The sequence below is a fragment of the Plectrocnemia conspersa genome, unplaced genomic scaffold (assembly GCF_051122295.1).
Source record: "Plectrocnemia conspersa isolate PC_06_02 unplaced genomic scaffold, ASM5112229v1 ptg000003l, whole genome shotgun sequence".
Classification (NCBI taxonomy): domain Eukaryota; kingdom Metazoa; phylum Arthropoda; class Insecta; order Trichoptera; family Polycentropodidae; genus Plectrocnemia; species Plectrocnemia conspersa.
The window spans coordinates 10,823,030-10,843,649 of NW_028277167.1; the positions used below are offsets into that span (position 1 = coordinate 10,823,030).

At 30.7% G+C, this 20,620-nt stretch overlaps 2 protein-coding genes across 2 annotated transcripts in view; one reads left to right on the forward strand and one right to left on the reverse strand.

The window, feature by feature from the left end:
• Positions 1–13,406, reverse strand: part of LOC148236578 (uncharacterized) — a 79,078-nt gene extending 65,672 nt beyond the window's left edge. The window contains exon 1 of the mRNA XM_088182371.1: positions 13,252–13,406. The gene's annotated coding sequence lies outside the window, so the exon portion shown is untranslated. The remainder of the gene's footprint in view (positions 1–13,251) is intronic.
• Positions 13,407–18,723: 5,317 nt separating this feature from the next.
• On the forward strand, positions 18,724–20,269 carry wcd (U3 small nucleolar RNA-associated protein 18 homolog wicked). Its single transcript, XM_088183283.1, has 2 exons — positions 18,724–18,829; positions 18,900–20,269. Exons 1-2 carry the CDS (start codon positions 18,789–18,791, stop codon positions 20,239–20,241), a joined length of 1,383 nt encoding a protein of 460 aa, XP_088039409.1. The 5' UTR covers positions 18,724–18,788; the 3' UTR covers positions 20,242–20,269.
• Positions 20,270–20,620: the final 351 nt, after the last annotated feature.

Consider the following 20,620-nt stretch of genomic DNA (forward strand, 5'->3'; position numbering starts at 1 on the left):
TAAGTAAAATATTACGCAATAAGCTAGAATCTAGAGCAATTATTTTTATTGTAAACTTTAAATGTCAATTTTGTCATGAACATAATAAAATACATAAATGTATCATTCAAGTGATGAAACAGTTTAATAGTTAATCTAGGGTAATTTTTGTAGTTTAGATCAGAGGTCACCAAACCATCCAAGCTGCGAGCTGGGAATTGAATTCATATTTTCAAACTCCTTAAAATTGTAAAATATGTCCTATATGACCTATATGTGGTGCTCCTATTGCTTCGCAATTCACTATCTTCAGTGTCCCGTGTAACGCTTTTTGCAATATTTTGTTCTAATTTTATGGATACCCGTGGATATTTATCTTGTCATTGAAAAGAAGAAAAGAAAAAAAGAGAGTAATGGACATTAAATGTCGTGTTTTTAAAGCAGAGTGAATAGCGAATTATTTTGTTGTCGAATTAGATGACAAAGCATTACTAATTTTGCGACAACATTATATCTGTACTAAAATAATACAATATATGTCAGCATTACCAGACTAAGCACTCGACACGATAATCACAACTGATAAGAAAAGTTTCAAAGTTTAAAAAGGATTTTTTTTTATCGTGTATGATTGTCGCAGCCTTATTTTCATCTACCAGTCTTTCGATGTGAGTAGTTGCTAAAAATATTGAGCACATTGTGAGTAACATCAATAGGCAATTTAATAGCAAAGGAAATGATTTTGAAAGATTATTTCTGACTTTCCTCATAAATTTTAACTCTCAACGCCCTTGTTAATTCCGTTTTTTCTAAAGACAAGATATGTCAAATTATCAAATGCACTGTGCCAAACAACGAATATGTTGTATAATTAAAGAGTTACATAATTTAATACCATTTTTAAAGGCTTACAAAAACAGTTGGTTACTAATTTGTACCACATGGAAATTATAAACTAATAAAACTTTTGTAAGGAAGCCGCGGTGCTCTAGTGAGCAGCTGTTTATTTTATACTAGCAATACTTTATTTGAAGTGACTGAAAAATTAGTTTGGAAAATATTTTTAATACAGTTGAGAAAACATTAAAAATGTGTCACATCTGATGGTTATAAAAATATATTCGGAACAAGTTGAGGCTCATACTTAATATTCATTGTACTAGCGGGTTCTTTGTGGGATATATCTCAATCTATCATGTGTTATTGCACCAGTTGTGTCAGCGGTAAACTTAACAATCGTCAGTTTCGTGACTTTTTTCATCAGAAATGGAAGTCGAATATACTGACTTGCTCTAGCATACAGTAGTTCAATGGCTCTTTTTGAAATCAGAGGAGCGATTAAAATTTTTCTCATCCAAAATATCTGAGCATAGCTATTTATATCGAATACTAAATGGCTTTGAAAATCAGCTTTTGTTGCAAATTTCATTATATTTGATCAATATTAATAGCTAAACTTAAATTGCGTCAGTAATTTTTACTTTATAATTGCTACGCGTTATTAAATTTACTAACCCCATCAAAAATCGAACGCTTTAATTAATAATTCAGTTAAAACACGCAGGGCGAAAATAACATTTGCTTGATTTCTGATTAAACGTGAAAGCGCAAAAATATTTACACAACGTCGAACGCATCTATCCTTAAATTTACATATTCAGGAAATCGTAACACGTATCTAATTAAGTACATCGCCTACGTTTAAACGCTACTAAACGCATACCAAAGCAATATGCCACCATTTCTCAAATGGTTATTTTTTTAATTTTATTTGTTGACATCAAACAGGCAAACGGACTAACGCGTAGTTGGTTCAATTTCTTTTTGCTTGAGGTACAAAAACACGGTTAATGTAAATTTATTTACAATAACTGAAAAACTCCGTGAAAAATAAAATATAATTGCTATCATTAAATTATTAATATATAAAAGATAATTACTCTTTTCATGTTTAGACCATTTTAAAAAATATATTTACTAATGACGGCGTACGTTTTCCCTGTGTGATTCATACAGTTGTTTAGTAATCGATTTTATGTAGTTAAATACTAAATTACATCATTCTTAGTATTCGATAAAACAATTCAGCTTAAATAATGAGTAATACTACAGTATTAAATTAAAGAGATTATGACAGTTGCATTAAATTGACAAAATAATATATGATGAAAAATACTACTCTTAATTATCCTGGCTAATACTGGAAACGAATGATACGGATAATTAAAAAATACGGATAATCCAAACTAAGTGCTTGACTAAGATTGTTTCTATACCAATGCCGAAATTTTTCTCCATAAGTCATTTAAGCCATCGTCTTTGACAACAAGACTTTTAAGATGATCATTGATAATATAAATATACGAATATTCGATTATTCGAATAATTGATCGAATATTCGTATATGCTATATATTTGGTCCATGCATAAAAATCCATGGTTCTTTATGAGCTTTCATTTTGTTTCGTATCTATATTTATTATCGATTTGCGTATAGTTGCCCGACAACAAGTTCTAGAAAGTGATAAATGCGGCTAATTAAGTATATTAAGTCACCCCCATATCTGCTATGAAATTAGTAACTATGTATTGCTATATTATATTAATAATAATATATAGATAAGTTTAAAACACAACAGTAAGTTTGATTTTAAAGAAAATATATTTTGGTTACAAGAAAATGTAATTATTTGAATCCTATATAATAAAACTACATATTCGCGTTAGCAAAACCCTTCCGATTTAAAAGCTTTCCGGGGAAAAAGACCACATCAAAATCGTTTCAGCTTTACCAATGCTTTCTGAGGTAAAAGCAGTACTGACAGACATAACTTAATTTTGCCTTTTATATAAGAAATAAAAAGAAAAGAGATACAGGCGCCGCCTTATGCTATAAAAATTTACGCACCACTGCAAGAATATAATGTTAAGTATAGCACCCGATGAGGCGGTAATGTAATTTAAACTTATCTTGATCTAAATACTCTTCTGGGACCATGATATTTTATATGTGAGCTTCATTTATAAGACGAGAGGTAAAAATGAAACGTTTTGAAGTGCACTAAGGCTTCATAAACCCTTATCTGAGGTCGAGCGGAAAGCGCTCAGTCTTATCATAACTACCTTACACATTAAGGACATTCAAGAACCACGGGGTCACATTTGACGGATATCGTGTCGTTTCGGTAATCGCGAACAATAATAATACTATTTTTTTACCGAGTTCTATTTTCGTAAAATAAAGTTCCGAAGCATCACGCAAGCCGATAGAAATGCGGACGTGATTTTTACCACCGGGATCTGGGTAGTAATTGTGTTTGAGGATTTCCAGAACCGAACCGAACCTTTTCAGTCGCGCCAAATTGACTTTGACGGGTGTAAACCTCGCACAAAATGAAATATAGCGAATATTGTATTTTTGTATTGTTATTTTGCTGTAAATAACAAATAATTCCCAAGAGGAAAATTAGATTTACTGCATATGTATGGATGTGTCCGTTTATCGACATTTTCCAGAGCTCAAAATCTCGAGTGGGCAGACCATGTAGCTATACTAACTCTTAATACGTATCTTTAAGACACTTTAAAAGTGGAACAGTATTACAACAGATTATTTCGAGATGATAAAAAGAGTTGCGTTAAACTCTGCTCTTACGGATCTGAGCCATTGGGCAGACAAACTTAAAATAGCAAAGCCATATTACCTACGTTTTTTTTTCAAATAAAAAAATATAAGCTAATCAATCGTTAGTTGAATAATCAACACCGTAAACTGATTTAGTTCGTTAACCAAATGTTCCACAGAAACATATACGGCCCCATAAGCGCCGCATTGCAAAAGCGTGACAAAAAGTACTTGATTTTTGCTTCTTGAATTTGCAAAGTATCGGCGTTTTAGCGGCGGCCCAAAATAAACTAAGAACAATATAATACCAAATGTGCATCTTCTTAGCAAAAACAAAAAATATGACAAGCCAAATACCGTCTCTCTGATTCGAACTAATACAAATTCCATTATTGTCAAACTTGAGCAATCTATAAATTAAAATAAAATATAACAATTACTTCAGTTCTGTCCCAAATCATCTACAATATACAGTAGACCCCCCAATAACACGGTAAATTGAGGACGAAGTATTTGGATGCCCGTTACTTATGGGAAAATATCTCACTATTCGTACGTACGAATTGCAAAAAATTGTTAGTATTTTCTAATCCACCAACTATACGCACACAAATAGCACGTCCCCAATTTACCGTGTTATTGGGGGGTCTAATATATAAATCAAGATATTGAGGAAGAACGTTTCACTTATGATGTATAAAAATGCTGATATATTAGTTTATATATAGAAAAACTTTCATTTTTACTACAAAAGTTCAGTACTGATTACATTAATGTGGAGCTTTCGCTGAATCGACAGAGACTACGTTTATAAGTCCAGATAAATCAGCCGCTTCCACTTCCTGGTCCAGCCAAGCAGTCATTCCGAATCTCTAAGATTTGAACTTTGAGACGACTTTATGGCTCTTACGATACAACATTACAGCGAAAATATCACATCACGTATATCATAATTGTCATTGTGTTGCACAAGAGACAAGGCGTTAAGAACTAAGAAACGTTAAAAAATTAATAATTTACTACAAAAAATTTGCAATTCTAACATAGCCTAGAGAAATATTCTGAAATATGTTCACTATGTTCAAAATGACTAACTTTTTAAGAATTTAGTTTTGATAATTTCAGAAAGATAATCCTGAATTTTGTGATAAAAACAAATTATATAAAAATCTTTCCTATAAACTAAAAACATGGTTAGTAAGAAATTGTATTATAATGTCAAATCTACACAAATATTTCAATAGTATTTGCATATTTAAAATAAGTAATACACATTTATAAAATTAAGTAAGACTGATTCTGTTTTATTTTACATCAACAATCCTCTACGGCTGCAAACTTTTAAGTTAAAAGTACTGAGAAAAATGGCATTTGCCGACGGCGATATAGCAACGAAATACATAAGTTCCTGACGCAGCCAAATATATCCTTGACTTTTCAATAGTTAACCGCTTTGCAGGCAACGAGTCGTTCATGCGGGATAGATGTCCGGCCTATAAAATACAACACCGTGTAACTATCGTGCATTATTAAACGCTCCTTTGATGTCGAGTAAAACTGCGAGTATCAGTTTATGTCTTTAAAAACCGTCCTTATTTTTTTCTGCAGATTCACGAAGAACATCGATAGTGCTTCGTTGTGGCATAAAGCCGTATTGAATATGGCTAAAAGGGAAGGTACAGGCAATGGTCCACGGCAGTCTGTTAATCAAGAATCTGCCAATAGGATGATATTTGTGAGGAATAGCTCACACAAACAAGAAAAAAATAACCAATTCATAAGAAGGTGTTTAAAAATCCTGTAAATATTCTAGGAGAGTCTCTGACAGATTTTTTGCAGTGATCTACTCATGCGCCAGTGTAGAAACTGCAAAAACTGCTAATTTTTTTTTAATTTTCCATTGTAACCTGACAGGCGTAAGCCCAGTGCATGACAACTGGCTCTGTACCAACTTAGTAAGTCATTTACACTTAATGAATACCTACAATTAAGTATTAACCACCAGACTGAAAATCTAGGAATCGGTGACATCTATATTATTATAGGGGACCCGACAATCCCGCGCCGACTAAGCCGCCCCGACATAGCCGCGCAATACAACCCCGACATTGCCGCGACGATAAAGCCGCGCCGACATTGCCGCGCAAATCAAAATTATAAAATGAAAGAAAATGATTTTTTTAATTTTCATTATTTTGTTTTGTGGACAGCTCTATCACTAGTAATTCGCTTTTTGAACAGTTAGTCATAGATTGGATGATGCTGGACAGTAACAAAATATACCGAAATGAGAATAAATTAATACAATATCATTAAAAAAAGGTTAGGTTGTTTGGTTCTACAGTGAAAGTCGGCGCGAGCGGTAGCGAGACGCCTCCCTTTTTCTATATATATTTGTAATTAATAAAAACCATGTTATAAAATGAATTTTGTTTTCACTTTGCGCGGCTATGACGGCGCGGCTTAGGCGGCGCGGGATTGTCCTGCGCGGCTTTGTCGGGGTGCCATTATTATATGTTATACAAGTTATAATCAATAGATATCACTGCAGCTGAGGGCATATACATAAAACATATAATATTTACATATTATAACGTCAAGGTCTTTCATCATAATACTATTTTTAATTTAAATCAAAGTATATATATATATACATATAATACATCAGCTCTTTTTCGAAATATTATGGTTGAATCAACAAAGGTTAGTTAAAAATACATGCTAAATATATTAACACTCTGTTATAAATAGGGATTGGGCTTTTATTATAATAATACTAAGACTAGGCTATGGTTGAAAGACCTTTACATATGTATATTCCCATTGCGTATTCCCTCAATTTTCTTGCAATAATACCACTCGAAGTGTATTAGGATTCGAAAGCAACAATACACAATGCGAACGGATCAAACAAACCCTTTGGGATGAATAACTGATACAATTCAGCCCAGTAATTTTTCATGTGACACATACATACATACATATATATTTTCTGTACATATATCGCGTATTATTTTATTTTCTATTATTCAATCGTGTGGGTCAAGCGGATAAAAAATACGTGCGACACTAAGAGCTTTATTTGCGTTATCTCTCTGACATTATGCGTTTATCAAAATAACTGCGGAATGATAGTGTTATTCTCTTATAAGAAATACAATAGTATAATTAAATATTAATTATTTTTCTGTTAACCATACTAAATGAATTCGGTATGGTTAACAGAAAAATATTTAAATGCAGCTCACCCACCGTGACTCAAAAGGGACACCCTTTTCCCATTAAAGCTTTATGGTTGAATTAAAGATATACTTCGTGGAAGTACCCTCAAATAAACCACTTTAAAGAGGTACGAGCGCAAAATATTAATTTATATATAAACTACAATAATTATGTAAGAATCTGATTAAAATTAAAGTAAGCTGTGTGACCGAGCTAACAATGCCCGTGAGGTATTCAAATAAATGTAAATACCAAGAATTATATTACATAGTCAATGGGTATACAAATATATACAAAGCATTTTCAAAGGCGCTGAAATAATTGAAATGCAACCCGGTGATTCTGAAAATCTTGAACACGACAACAGTTCACTTTAATTATGTTGGTGTAATGTAGTAGTGTTTTAAATTATTGTAAAGTCTTTGAAATAAATAAATATGTCAAAAAACAACCATATTAATTATAAAGAATAATGACAGAAACCTACTGACAAAATAAAATGCGTTTGTAAAACTTAAAATAGCATATTTACTGTAGTTAGGTGTTTGTATTCATACATAATTTATAATAACTTAAACAAACCGGAACCGCATTTCGGTTTTCTCTAATTCATTCCTAATCCTATTTTATACTGACTGACAAATGTTTTTTATTAACATTTTTTGACTGTTTATTTAAATAAAATTAAAATTAATATGAATACCTTTATGGCGTCCAACATGTGTCACACCAACGAAATTCTAATGCCCTCAGTGGCAAGATACGTGATCATTCATCAATGAAAATTACTTTAAAATGTGACAACTTAGCAGATGGGCCCCTATCAATATTCCTAGAGCCGCACCACAGAGACTACACAATCTAAATAATCAACACCACTTGTATGTATATAAATTTAAATAATATATAAATTGAAATTGAAAATAAATATGTTCCAGTTCCCGCAATACCACCGTGACATGAATTTTCCCATTTTCATACAATTTTATGTCAAAAAAATATATCGCTATTTTTATATTGTACTACACGCAATGCTATATTATATCAAAAAATAAAATCATCAACAACACTGAGATCAAATCCTAGATATTCACTTCACATAATATCAAGATTGATTGTATCAAAATAAAATAGCAATACGTATTGTATAAATAATATGTGCTCGAATTTCGCATTTTTGTAATATAATATTAGAAATAAACGAGTTATATTAATAAAAAAGCAATAATGAAATTTAATAAAAGGTATATAAATAAATACAAAATTATGTATTTTTTATTATTATTCTGCTTATATTTCTTACACGGGTTCGCTCACGTTTTGTTCCCATTTATATCATATCGTTTTATCACTTGACAATTGTTGAATAATATATTATTTATGTACTTAACATATACATATACTTTAGTGAAATTGCGACATAATATTATCAATGAGAGAAGCGTTATTCTTTCAAGTAAATTAATGTGACATTGAGCGTCCCTTCTTATGACTTATTTATTATTATAGCAAAGATAAGAAACCGCTTCAAAAGATAATTTAAATCGCTAATGATTATTAAGATTGCTGTATAGTAGTGTTACAACCTTGAGGATTAGTTTTTGATGAGGTAATCCACTTGGATTTATGGAATATAATTAATTAATTGAGTAATTACTAGCTTTTCTGAAACCATTATATTTTCAATATAATTAAAGGAACATGCTAGCTACATAGTCTCTTAAAGCGAATAAAATATTTCCTAAATTTTCACATTGATTGGCGCAAGTAATACTAATTTTAGAAGCATTTAGTTGTTATATAATATATCCTGTATGTTTGTAACTTGAATAATTATATAAATTATTATATTTATATAGAGTTTTGTTAAAATATTTTTTTTATAAATTCACAGCAGAACATTGTGTAAAAGTCATATTACGAGTTTTCAGTAAAATATTATAGCACACTTTAAGAATTATAGTACAAATTCCAGCAATATAGACGAGTGTGAGTCGATGTCTATTACCTGAAAGCCCTGGGTTCGAATCATATATAGACGGTTCGGTTACATGATTATTCCGGATACGAATTTTGCGGATAGAAACTTTCTAAACAGGAGTTTTTGCGGACATAGATTATTCCGGACAAAGAATATTTTTATTATTTTATTAAATAAAATAGCAATCAACTTGAATTAAATCTAATGAATCAATATTTTTACTTCGTGAAAAAATGCAAAAAAACGTCAATCATGAGCTCATCTTAATTACTTTTTTCCATTATTGAAACGTAATTTTTGACTAAGTAATTTCAAAAAGATCTTTATAAAACAAAATGGTAGTGACATATAATAAAATTAATCCCGCGCGTAACTTCAGAAAACTTCTTTCTATTGTCTTGCCTAAATGGCTTATTTCCATTACTACATAGTTTTACGTTACTTTTATAAAATTTACTTTTAATGAAATTATTATTTTATTATCTCAAGTTTAATAATAAACAACATGTAGAATTATAAAATGAATACTTTCATCAATGAAAATTAGTTCTTAAAATTTAATAATAAATAAATATTATTTTCAATTTTTCAACTACATATGCTTGTACCATAGAATTATTACTGATTAATAATAATATTATTTAAAATACAAATGTATTCTTTCGAATACTGTTTTGATATTAAGTATCTACTGAATGGATCAATACTTTTATACGAGAAGTTCTAGTTTAGGTAGTAAAATCATATCCTTAATTAAATTGCGTCATATAAAATACAATGACTTCCAAACAAATACTATTTTTTCCATCGATCATTACTTAATGATAGTATTTATAAACATCTTCAATTTAGTAGAAGAGATAAATATTAAATAAATCATTTCATTAACCCTTTTTCTCAGAAAACTCATAAGGGAAAGCATTTAAGTTACTATTCTCGAGAGATAATTATAAGGACTGAATGACGTAATCCGATCTCCAATATTCCGTTTCAATCTGTCGTTAATCATTACGCATTGGACAAAATTTTATAATGACATTTTTATTATAGGTCTTTATAGAACAGGAATTAACAACTTAATTCAAAATGGCATGAAAAATAATGTACATATATATTTATTCCAAGTGCCTAACTGTCATTATAAATATATTTCGTATTTGCATGCCATGTATATTCGAGACCACCGCCTTGTTACAGAGCGAAAAGGCGGCGAAATTGGCGTTCACACAGATTCGATAAGTCGGGCTTCAGATTTCAAATTGAGCAGTTAGTGCGCCGAACTTGTGCAATAAACTCGGGTTCAGACAAGTTTTTACACCCTTATTCATATTTTGTAGTTGAACATAAATCATACATTTCCTAGGGATACGATACACAGAGAAAGTTAGAAGCCTCTGGGAGCAAAATTGTATTTATTACATGAGTATTATAAAACAATGTCAAATGAGACATATTGTATAAATTTATAGAAACAATGATACAAATTTATGCCATAATACTGTAAACTTACAAAGTATTGCTTATTCAGAACAATGAAAATTCATTGTACACATCATTGTCAGCTGTAGGGGAGGCACATAATATTGAAAACTAATTTATCATCAATAACAGCTGTGCGAAAACGATTTGAAACAATAACTTCAATTGTAATGAAATTACATGCGGAAATTAATCTCGCGCGTACTTCCGACGCCCATCTCGTTTCCATTTTAATATTCAATATATCATTTTTGCGTTGTATTTTCTATTATCGACCGGTCGATATTTTTACAATAAAGAATGCTTTGTGATGGGTACGTTTTGTAGGCAACACACCGTGAACGATTCATCACAAAGGTTGTATTGAGCAACCTTTACATGGGCTTTACGCTAAATTTAATTTTATCGTTACGCTTGACCAGTTAAAAAGATTTTTCTGAAATGTAGCGTTGACACGTATAATACACGTATATATGATTTTATTGTGATTGATTTATGCGTTTTTATACGCACAAATCAATCACAATAAAAATCATTTCCGACGAAAACCTCCATAGAGAACTTCCATTAGTTACTTCCGACTCGGGACACACGAGAGTTCAGAGTTCACCAAACAAATATACGTCAAGCATCGACCGAAAAAGCGGCCGCTTCCCACTTCACGTCAACCCAGTCCGATCTTCAAAGACGTCTGAATGCCTCAGATGCAAACGCGTATTTATAATAATTACACAAAGTGTACGAGACTCATATTCTTGCACAATAATAATCATATTTTTTAACTAAATAACTTTGGCATATTTATAAAAATAAACATGCTGCCTGCTAGATCGGAACAATAATTCTATCATAATAATTAAGAAAAAAATCAAAATATAACCACACAAAGACTATATTATTATATAAAAATAAGAATAGAATACTTTAAAAAAAATTATGCACGCGGAAAAAAAACTATATTGACAACTCATTTATTTTGATGATTTTTTAAATAAAATAAAATTAGCTTATGATTTTGAGGTGTGATTTTTCAAAGTACCGCCATTGTTTTTGAAGTTTATAAATATTATGAATCCCCGAATCCTATTATCCAGCGCTGTCTTACTTGTTTTAGCTTGTGGGTCATTTTTTTTTTCTATCATCTCAGGGGGCAAATTAAAGAGCAGGTAATTTAAGTAATTTCATGTCACTTCAAAAGTGATTTTATTCGTACGAAGAAATTAACTAAAATAATTAGTAGCTGCGAATAATAAAAATAGATATTTAGAATTTTATTAGAAAATAAATTTAATCGCGGACCGTAAAAATATTTCCGTGAACCTCTATAATATATACTATTATAAAAAAAATGTTTTAAAACTGCTACTTTTCTTAACCCTCCATTGAATTTTCTTGGCCCACTATTCAAACACAAAAGATCGCGCGGATGACAAGAGTCACCCATTTCACTTTTATCTTCAATAGACCCATTTTTTATTTTTACTTATTTTATAATAAAACTCATGCATAACAATAGAGATAGCGATTATTTTTTATAGCTTTTCATACAGTAATAAGATACTAAATGTTGTAAAAACAATCGCTCGTTCAATTTTTTTGAGGGCAATTTAAATGTGCATTACAATAATAAAGAAAAACTATTAAATAAATATATCTAGGTTCAATAAAAATATTTAATTGAGCAACATGTTATATGTAGTGTGCACTAAAATGAATTATCTGCGCATTAAAATATTAAAAAATGAGTATTACACTATTTTCAATATTCTTTTTAATTATTGACTTTCGTAAAGTTGGGTTTGGGTTTGAACAGCAAATGAACGTTTCGCAACTGTTACAGTGATGCTATATAACTAATGCGCATTTTGTAATATTATATTTTAAATAAAATAATTTAATTGAACATAAGTATATTTATTTAATGCTCAATTTTTATTATTGTAACGCGCAAACAATTCGTTTTATGGAACAAATTACTTATTTAAATGCACATATTCCTTAAAATAATTCCTTGCTAAACGCATCCAATTTTTTTAACACAATAAAAATATGTATTTAAAATGGAGAAAAGTTGCCAAGCGTATTTAGCTTGAATTAACAAAACCAAACATTGGAAAAGTAAAATAGTACTCTAATACTAGTCCAAAAACCTTCAACCAACTCTTTATTTCATGAAAATATGGCAAACGTTTAACACTAAGTGGGTGACAATAGTCATTCATGCGACCAAACGAGAGATAAAGAAATCTCCGACGCAAAATTGCCCAAGCAACGCATGAAACTGAAATGTTAATAATCTACTATGTCTGTTTAAAATCTTATTAATTTTATTTATTAATAATATATATATACATATATTATAATATATTCTTTTTTTTTAAATGTCAGGGGTTAAATTGTATATTTATATGATATTTCACAATAAGCGTGTATTTGACTCGTCATTTTCTCGTCACGCAGAATTTTTTTTTAAAAGGCAAATGAAATGGATTTCCTAAATTATTATATTATTTTGTAAGATAAATGTTGTATACACTATGTCTATTTAATATAATGGATTCACATTTTTAATTACTTCCGGTTGAAGTAATAATTATCTTTATAGAAGTATGCTACTATTATTAAATTAGAAACCATTTAATAATAAATTATAGTACAGTTAAAATTATTTGAACAAAAATATAACATAAATAACAACAACTTTGAAACATTTTAATTTAATTGAAAAATTGCATTCATCAGTAAAGACTGCTGAAAAATTTCAGACATATGCTAGCTTATATATGTATAAAAAAAAATACTGTGTAAAATATTTTTTACAAAAGTGAAATGAAATATGATTCAATATTATTTATGAATCATTTAAATCATATTTCTGATTCCCATTCAAGTTAAAAATAATCTAATCAAATCTTGTTCAAAAGTTCAAAACTTCTTTATAATAACAAAATTTAATTGCACTTACTTGTGTCACTCGAATTCGGTCACTGGATGCAAATTTTAGACCGGCCACCAGGTACAGGTTGTTCAGAAAAAACTCGTGACCTATTTCGCGACGAGAGTCCTTTCAGCCGAGCCGCGTGCGATACGAGCGAAGGCTTCGACGGTCGTGGAAAATGTGAACCCAAAGAAGATAACTGCAAAGCTCGAGGGCGCATGCTTATGACGCAATCAGGATACTGTTTTCGCACAGGGTTGGCTGAAAGTATGTTTTGCACGTAGTGAATGAATATTTTCGGCGCGGCTGTTTGTCCGCTATGATGGGATTTTTGCGCATATAAATTGAGTCCGAAAATATGTACCATGTCTATGAGACTGTCGTTTTAGATAATAAAAATTGATCTTTGAATAACAATGCAATATGAAACAGTTACATATGGTTTCGCTTGATTAAGGGCGAATTCAACATGGTGTCATTTTTTAATTATATCATAATACTACTGCTCAAATGATAAAAATCTATTCTCGAAACATTTATTGAGTTCGCACATAGTATTCTTAATGCCTCATTAATACTCTAATTTATACGTGGTCATTAAAACCTTTTTAATAATGTTACCAAATTTAATTCAGCCACGTAATAAAACAATATTTTTATGATTTCAATCATAAAGCAATGGAAAACGCAATATATTTTGTTGTAAATGCCAGATAAATATTTTATGCGCGTATTTGACCAAACACGACCAGATTATCACTAATAGCTTTGCCAATTGCGGCCTGTTTTATTAGGCTTTTACTCGACTATCGTTGCTTTTTGTGATTATTATCTAGCGTAAGATTATGAGCGTATCACGCGAAACAGCTGCTAAAAAATCCATTCACATTTAATATTACTGATGTGCATCTGACAGGAAAATAAAAACAAGGTGGACATTTAAAATTAACTGTGTAACAATAAACACAATTTAGATTTTGCCAAAATATATTTTGAATCATGCAATCGCTTTAGAAATATTAGAAAGCTTAAACAGTCTACAATAAAAAACGCATACTAATAACCGTTGTATAAAACTAGTATTAAATCTGCTGGAGATACTAATTACTTAATAACAACTAAATTAATATTTAAATAATAAATGGTCGAAAAAATAAAATAACACAAAAACCCAAAACGTGTGCTCAGCAGAGCTCGGCCGAGTACTCATATATCTTAAACGTATTGTGTAGTACTCGGCCGAGTAAATGAATATAATATTGTACTATTTAATTGCCTCCTCACAAGTTTCCGACGACACATGAGTTGTATACAGATAGACCACTGAAGGATTGATATATGTATTAATTTTACTAGAGCACATTGGCATATTCATCCAAAATACATGGTTTTACTACCTTTGATATGTATTTCCACAAACTGGTGTCGCTACGCTTAGCTAAAATCTCATATAATCCAAGTCGGAAGCGAAGTGATATGGAAGTGATGTAGTATGGCAGCGTTTTAACTCGCATGAAATTGAGGTAAGGGAGGAAACCAACGTTATTTCTAATCTTCATTTGACATAGGCAAATAAAGGGAGAACTATAATCTTTGTTTTTGTCTACTACCATATGCCGCAGCACCCTAGTGAGCCTCAGCTTTCTCATAAAAGCGTAGCTATAACAAAATTTTCGCAAAGCTTAAAATTTTACATAAAACCGTTGGTAAATCCGATTCTGACCATTTTTATAGAATACGTCCCAATAGTTTAACGGTGTACATTCCTTTGCTATTGCACTATTGATCGTCACTCACAAATTTTGCGGGTGAGTCATAAAGACTAATAGTTTTTTTATTGCGCTTTTAACGCGTATATGCGTCTTTTGTTCACGGTCAATGTGGCAATTGTTTTATCTCAAGCCATGTGGGCGCTACGATATTATAGAAGTTTCGTGAAATTTGTGTTAATTATATAAATTAATCCAAATGTGTTTGTTAGAATTTGACATATGCTGTATTGGGAAAGCCTTAATTTATCAAGGACCGAAAATTAAAAAAATTTGAACCACTGATTGAATACGTATATTTATTTTACTTTATTCCTATAAAACAGGCTGAATATAAATTGGGAAAATCTAGCAATTATGATATCGACACCTGATCAATGACAATTTGGGGCTAACTGTTTTTCGTTAGGGTATACCCTAACGTTTTAACGATACAGATACCTATGTTACTGCGTTATTGATCCCATTAATTGCTCTCATAAATGTTTATAATGACATCCTTGAGACTAACACTGTTTTAAACTTGTATTAAACATAATGAGAAATAAATGTATTGTTGTCTCCAGACAGTCTGCAGCAAAAATCCCACAGGGGGACGTCGAGGAATCCACCCCGGCCGTATCATACGACAGCTAGGAGCATACATTATTATATATGTTTTGCCTATAAAACATGAAAAAATAGTAAAAATATTTTATTAATAATAAACATGCTAAATGGTAGTGGCAGATGTAAGTAAAAATAAAGTTAACATTACAAATATAATTCGGAAAATATAATATTTTTTAAATACACGTACTTTCATATAAAAATGCCTATGCATTCATTTCAAGCGGACGGTCGAACAAAGGATCGCGTATGAAACAATAGGATTTGATAACGAAGGCATTCTATTTTTGGAAAACAAGCTTTACAACGATGCATTGAAATTTTCACAGTACTGTTAAACTCTCTTTCAAATGTGGACCAAATTAAGGGCGTACAAAAGATTAAAAAATATAGCTATGTATATAAAAAAATATTAAAAATACATACATGCTTCCAAAAATTATTTAGCAGTGCAATTTTATATACAATAAATCGATTTTAATTCAAAAATACTTTTCATGATCCATATAATCATTTTACTAAACTCATAAGCAAATATTTGGACAATTCAAGTGTGCCTTATTGTACCTTCTTTTACTCTTACAATATTATTTAATCCTGTTGTAACAATATTTTAAAATTAGTTTATAACAAATTAAGTAAAAACAAAAAGTTTGATTAAGCAATGAATTATTTATTTTAAATAAAAATCTCGCAATCAATGATGAGCTTTTAAAAATGAGAAGAAAAATAAATACAACGCTTTTACCTAGAACGGTTTATCTATCTACCTTTTTAATGCATTATTTTTAATGAACATTTCTATATTTATTTATATAAATATCTTTATCGTTGTGTAGATTTTTGTATATATATATATATATATGTATGTATATATTGAGGGACTGTAAATAACACCATTGCTTTTAGGAACATTATTTGTAAGATTTTTTATATAGTACCATTAGTTCGCTTTATTGTTTAAGGAATAAATTTTATTTCATTGTTAAGCACCAGGAAAAAATGTCAGAGCTTGAAATTGACGAAGGACACAACAGGCATTGTATACTCTCTTTGTATGAATGCTAGCAAAGCCACTATGGTCATTAAAGAAGCTTACGAAGCAGTACTAACAGTAAACAAGCGTTGGCTTAGAAAATTTAAATTGCGCATATAAAAGTTCAAAGGGATCATGACGACCCTTAAAATTTGACGATAAACCGCTGAACTTCTGTTTATAAAAATTTTAGACGGAAAAAAAGATGGCTTTCTACAAATCAAACCCCTGATCTACAAATTTCGTGAAAGGATTACTGCATAGGTTTATTGTCAACGCTTTGAAAAATTAGAGCAAAAACTTGAAGAAAAATAATAGTTTATTTATTTATACGAAATAGTATATATATTATATATACTATTTCGACTCAAATTCTGCTAATGCTTATTTTTTGTATAAAAATGTTAAGTTTAAATCTAATTTTAACTAAAAATATGGAAAATTCAACAACATTCAACAAATATTTATATTTGCTCAAAGAGAGTATTATTGTTCCATGTTCTAATATCTGAGCCCATTTGACATAGTACATTTTTAATGGAAAACTCATATATTTAATATAAAATAATGAATAAATATTTACGTCGCGTGTGAAAATATATCAACTGATCGCGTTCACGTCTACGTCGTGTTTGAAAATATCAAACCGACTGATCGCGTTCGCTTCGCTTCGCACCGCACCCCACCCTTAAGCATTTGGTCACGTAGGACACTTCAAGCGGTAGCGATTGTTTGTTATTTTCGCGTAGCACCGTTTCGATTCGCGTTCGTGTCGAGTTCGCTCACGTAGGACGCTTGCACCATTGACCGCGTTGTCATGGTCACAAATAAGATGGGTCTGCGACATTCGTACAGTTTTAATATAAAAAAATTAATACTGCGTACTTATATAATATATCGTGAACACTACGATGATAATGTTGCGGTATAATATTTAATATCCATAATTGTTTTTGATTCACATAAAATAATTAATAGTTCATTAGGAGGCTAATATATTTGTTAATATAAATATGAAAAATGGTATTATACTATAAAAATCTAACCTTTATTTGAATAGACAAAAATTTCACATAATTTAAACAGGAAAGGTCAAAGATTTCGTGACGAAATGTGCCAATAAGAGAGAGAAAAGAGAAAAATAGTCAAAATCATGTGACGCCATTTATAAACGACTTTTGGTGTCAACATACAAAAACTGTGTTTTACTATTTTTTATAAAAAAAATTAACAAAATTAAAAATACATACATTCAAATTTAAGTTGAAGTAGGAAGTTCTCCGTCATCCACCATACTGATTGGATCTTGCCCCTCACTTTTTCCTGAATTTGTATAACTTTTTCATAGGAAAACAATTTAATTCCGACAATGCTGTGAAACATGCCTTCGAAGATTTCGTTGACTCTCTATTTCCAGGCTTTTACACCACCGGACTGAACAAGCTACTGCTGAAATGGCAAAAGTGTATTATAGACAACATAGGTGTATACTTTGATGAATAAACCATTTCTTATTTTTATGAAACATTAACAAACTTTGTTTTTTTCTACAAATTTTATACTTGATGACCTAATAGTTGTATTTTATAAAGTATTTATATAACTTTTAGCCGTAATATGTAAAAATTAATAAAATCAAGAAACATACAAAATTTTAATATGGCGACTGTGTTCTAGCATTTTTTTAAGTAATTTGCTGAATGACTGATGCTGTTTTGATTTAAAAAAATAAAATAAAATTTTATTTATAATAGAGAAAGGGGGTAACATTCATTCACTAAGAGTTTTGCAGCTTTTTCTAGGCATAACTAACGCAACTTTATAGCATTATATGCAGTGAGATAAATAATTTTCATATAAACTTTTATGGCCGTATATGACAAAATATGGAGCTAAATCTATTATTTCAATATTACTCATATAATTAAAATTTTATTTTATTTTAAATACTTGTATAACTTATTATTTTTTTAAATAAAATATTGAATTATATTAAATATTGTTCATAATAATAGAAATAAATAGTAATCAAAATTATATTTAGTTATAAATAATTTAAATGAAGTACTGGTCGTACAGTGACGTGCTATGTTCAAAAACATCACGCGGTAACATAACCTCAAACGTCCGTTTGACATATCGTTGTCAACATGTTGCCCGCAAAAATGGCAAAATTTGAAGAAGAGGCCAAGTATGTAATTTATATTAACTTTTATTGTATAAAATTATATATTTCATATATTTTTAATGATTTATTTTAGAATATCGCGTCTCCTCTTCGGCAATAGTGAGAATTTACTCGAAAATTGCAGCAAAGACAAGCAAATTGAGCTAGATGAGGCTGACGACGAAGATAGCTCATTGAAGCGTAAAAATAAACACAAAATAGCATGGCACGACGAAGACGATGATGAAATTAATATAGGAACCGCTTTGGAAGCACAGGGGAGACGTTTGCCAAAAGGAGGTAAAAATGATCACTCGAAGCAGTATTCTGATTATCTAAAAAACAAATTTGCAGCCATGATTGGTACGCCGGATTGGGCTAACTTAGATAATCAAGAAGGGTATAATAGCGACGATGATATTTTGCAAAGAGTCGGTCATATCACAAAATCTGGATCTTCTTATCTTAAAAAAGGAATTATCGCGCATAAGAAAGTTAAGCATTTAAATTCAAGCACATTTCTTAAAGAAAAGCTTATCAAAGTCGTCGAGTTTCATTCTAAATCTAGCGTCGCTTTAGTAGCGGGCACGGCTGGGATTTTATCACTCTTAACGGTCAACGGAAGAAACAATGAGAAACTCCATTGTGTATCATTTAAGAAGTATCCGATCATATGTGGTCATTTTACACCCGATGGTGAACACGCTTATCTAGGATCGAACTTGCCGCATTATTTCGTATATGATCTGATGAATGCTAAAGCTTTACGAATACCGCTGCCTCACAACATCACGAAAATGACCATGTTTGAAATATCGCCATGTGGAAAATACTTGGCCATTGCTGGTCGATTTGGAGAAATTCATATTCTATGCGCGAAATCGAAAGAGCAAATTAAAACGTTGAAACAAGAAGGTGATGTTAAAGCCATGTGCTTCAACTCTGACACTTCCAAATTATTCGCTCACAGCTCTAATGGAACTGTTTCCGTTTGGGACATGAAATCGCTGAGAGTCACTCATTGTTGGATGGACGACGGCTGTATCTCCGGTTCAGCTATTACAATTAGTCCGTCTAATGAATATTTCGCCACGGGAAGCGATCAAGGAATAGTCAACATATATGAAACTAAAGATACACTATCTTCAAAAAATCCAAAGCCTAAAAAGATATTATCGAATTTGACTACAAAAATATCAGGATTGAGGTTCAATCCGCAATCTGAGTTACTTGGGTTTTATTCTTCAGATTATACAAATGCCATTAGATTAGCACATATACCATCGTTTCAAGTATTCTCTAATTTCCCAACATACCCGGCTGATTACGGTTATTGTACGACGTTGAACTTTTCTCCTAACAGTGGTTATATGAGTTTTGGCACTACTAAAAGATTTGCTCATTTGTATCGATTGACACATTATAAAAATTATTAAAATTGTAATAAATATATTTTTAAGCAAACTGCGTTTTACTTTACTAACAAAATTCGTCATAAAAAACAAATCAAGACTTTTTTTATTATAGCAATCTAAATACACTGAATTAGTATTAAACTAACTTCATTTAAAATATCAATTTGTTACTTTTGGATTCAAAATCTTGTCTACTAATCAAAGGAGGCAGTCATAATAATAAAAAAAATTAAAGCGCTGATAAGTTAGCTCTTAACCCTTACCATTCGTTATGCGAGTCAGGCTCACCACAGCCTTGGGTTTTGTTCAACTCGGATGGTGTTCTGAGCGCACCATTTCGAAGTACGAAATATGAAACCAATTTTATAGGTTTATCTGAAAACATTTTACATTGCATTGG

Bases quoted from the DNA above. Each gene is read 5' to 3' on its own strand.
- wcd (XM_088183283.1), top strand. From the start codon at position 18,789: ATGTTGCCCGCAAAAATGGCAAAATTTGAAGAAGAGGCCAA. The intron at 18,830-18,899 runs GTATGTAATTTA...GATTTATTTTAG, and splicing joins AAATTTGAAGAAGAGGCCAA to AATATCGCGTCTCCTCTTCG.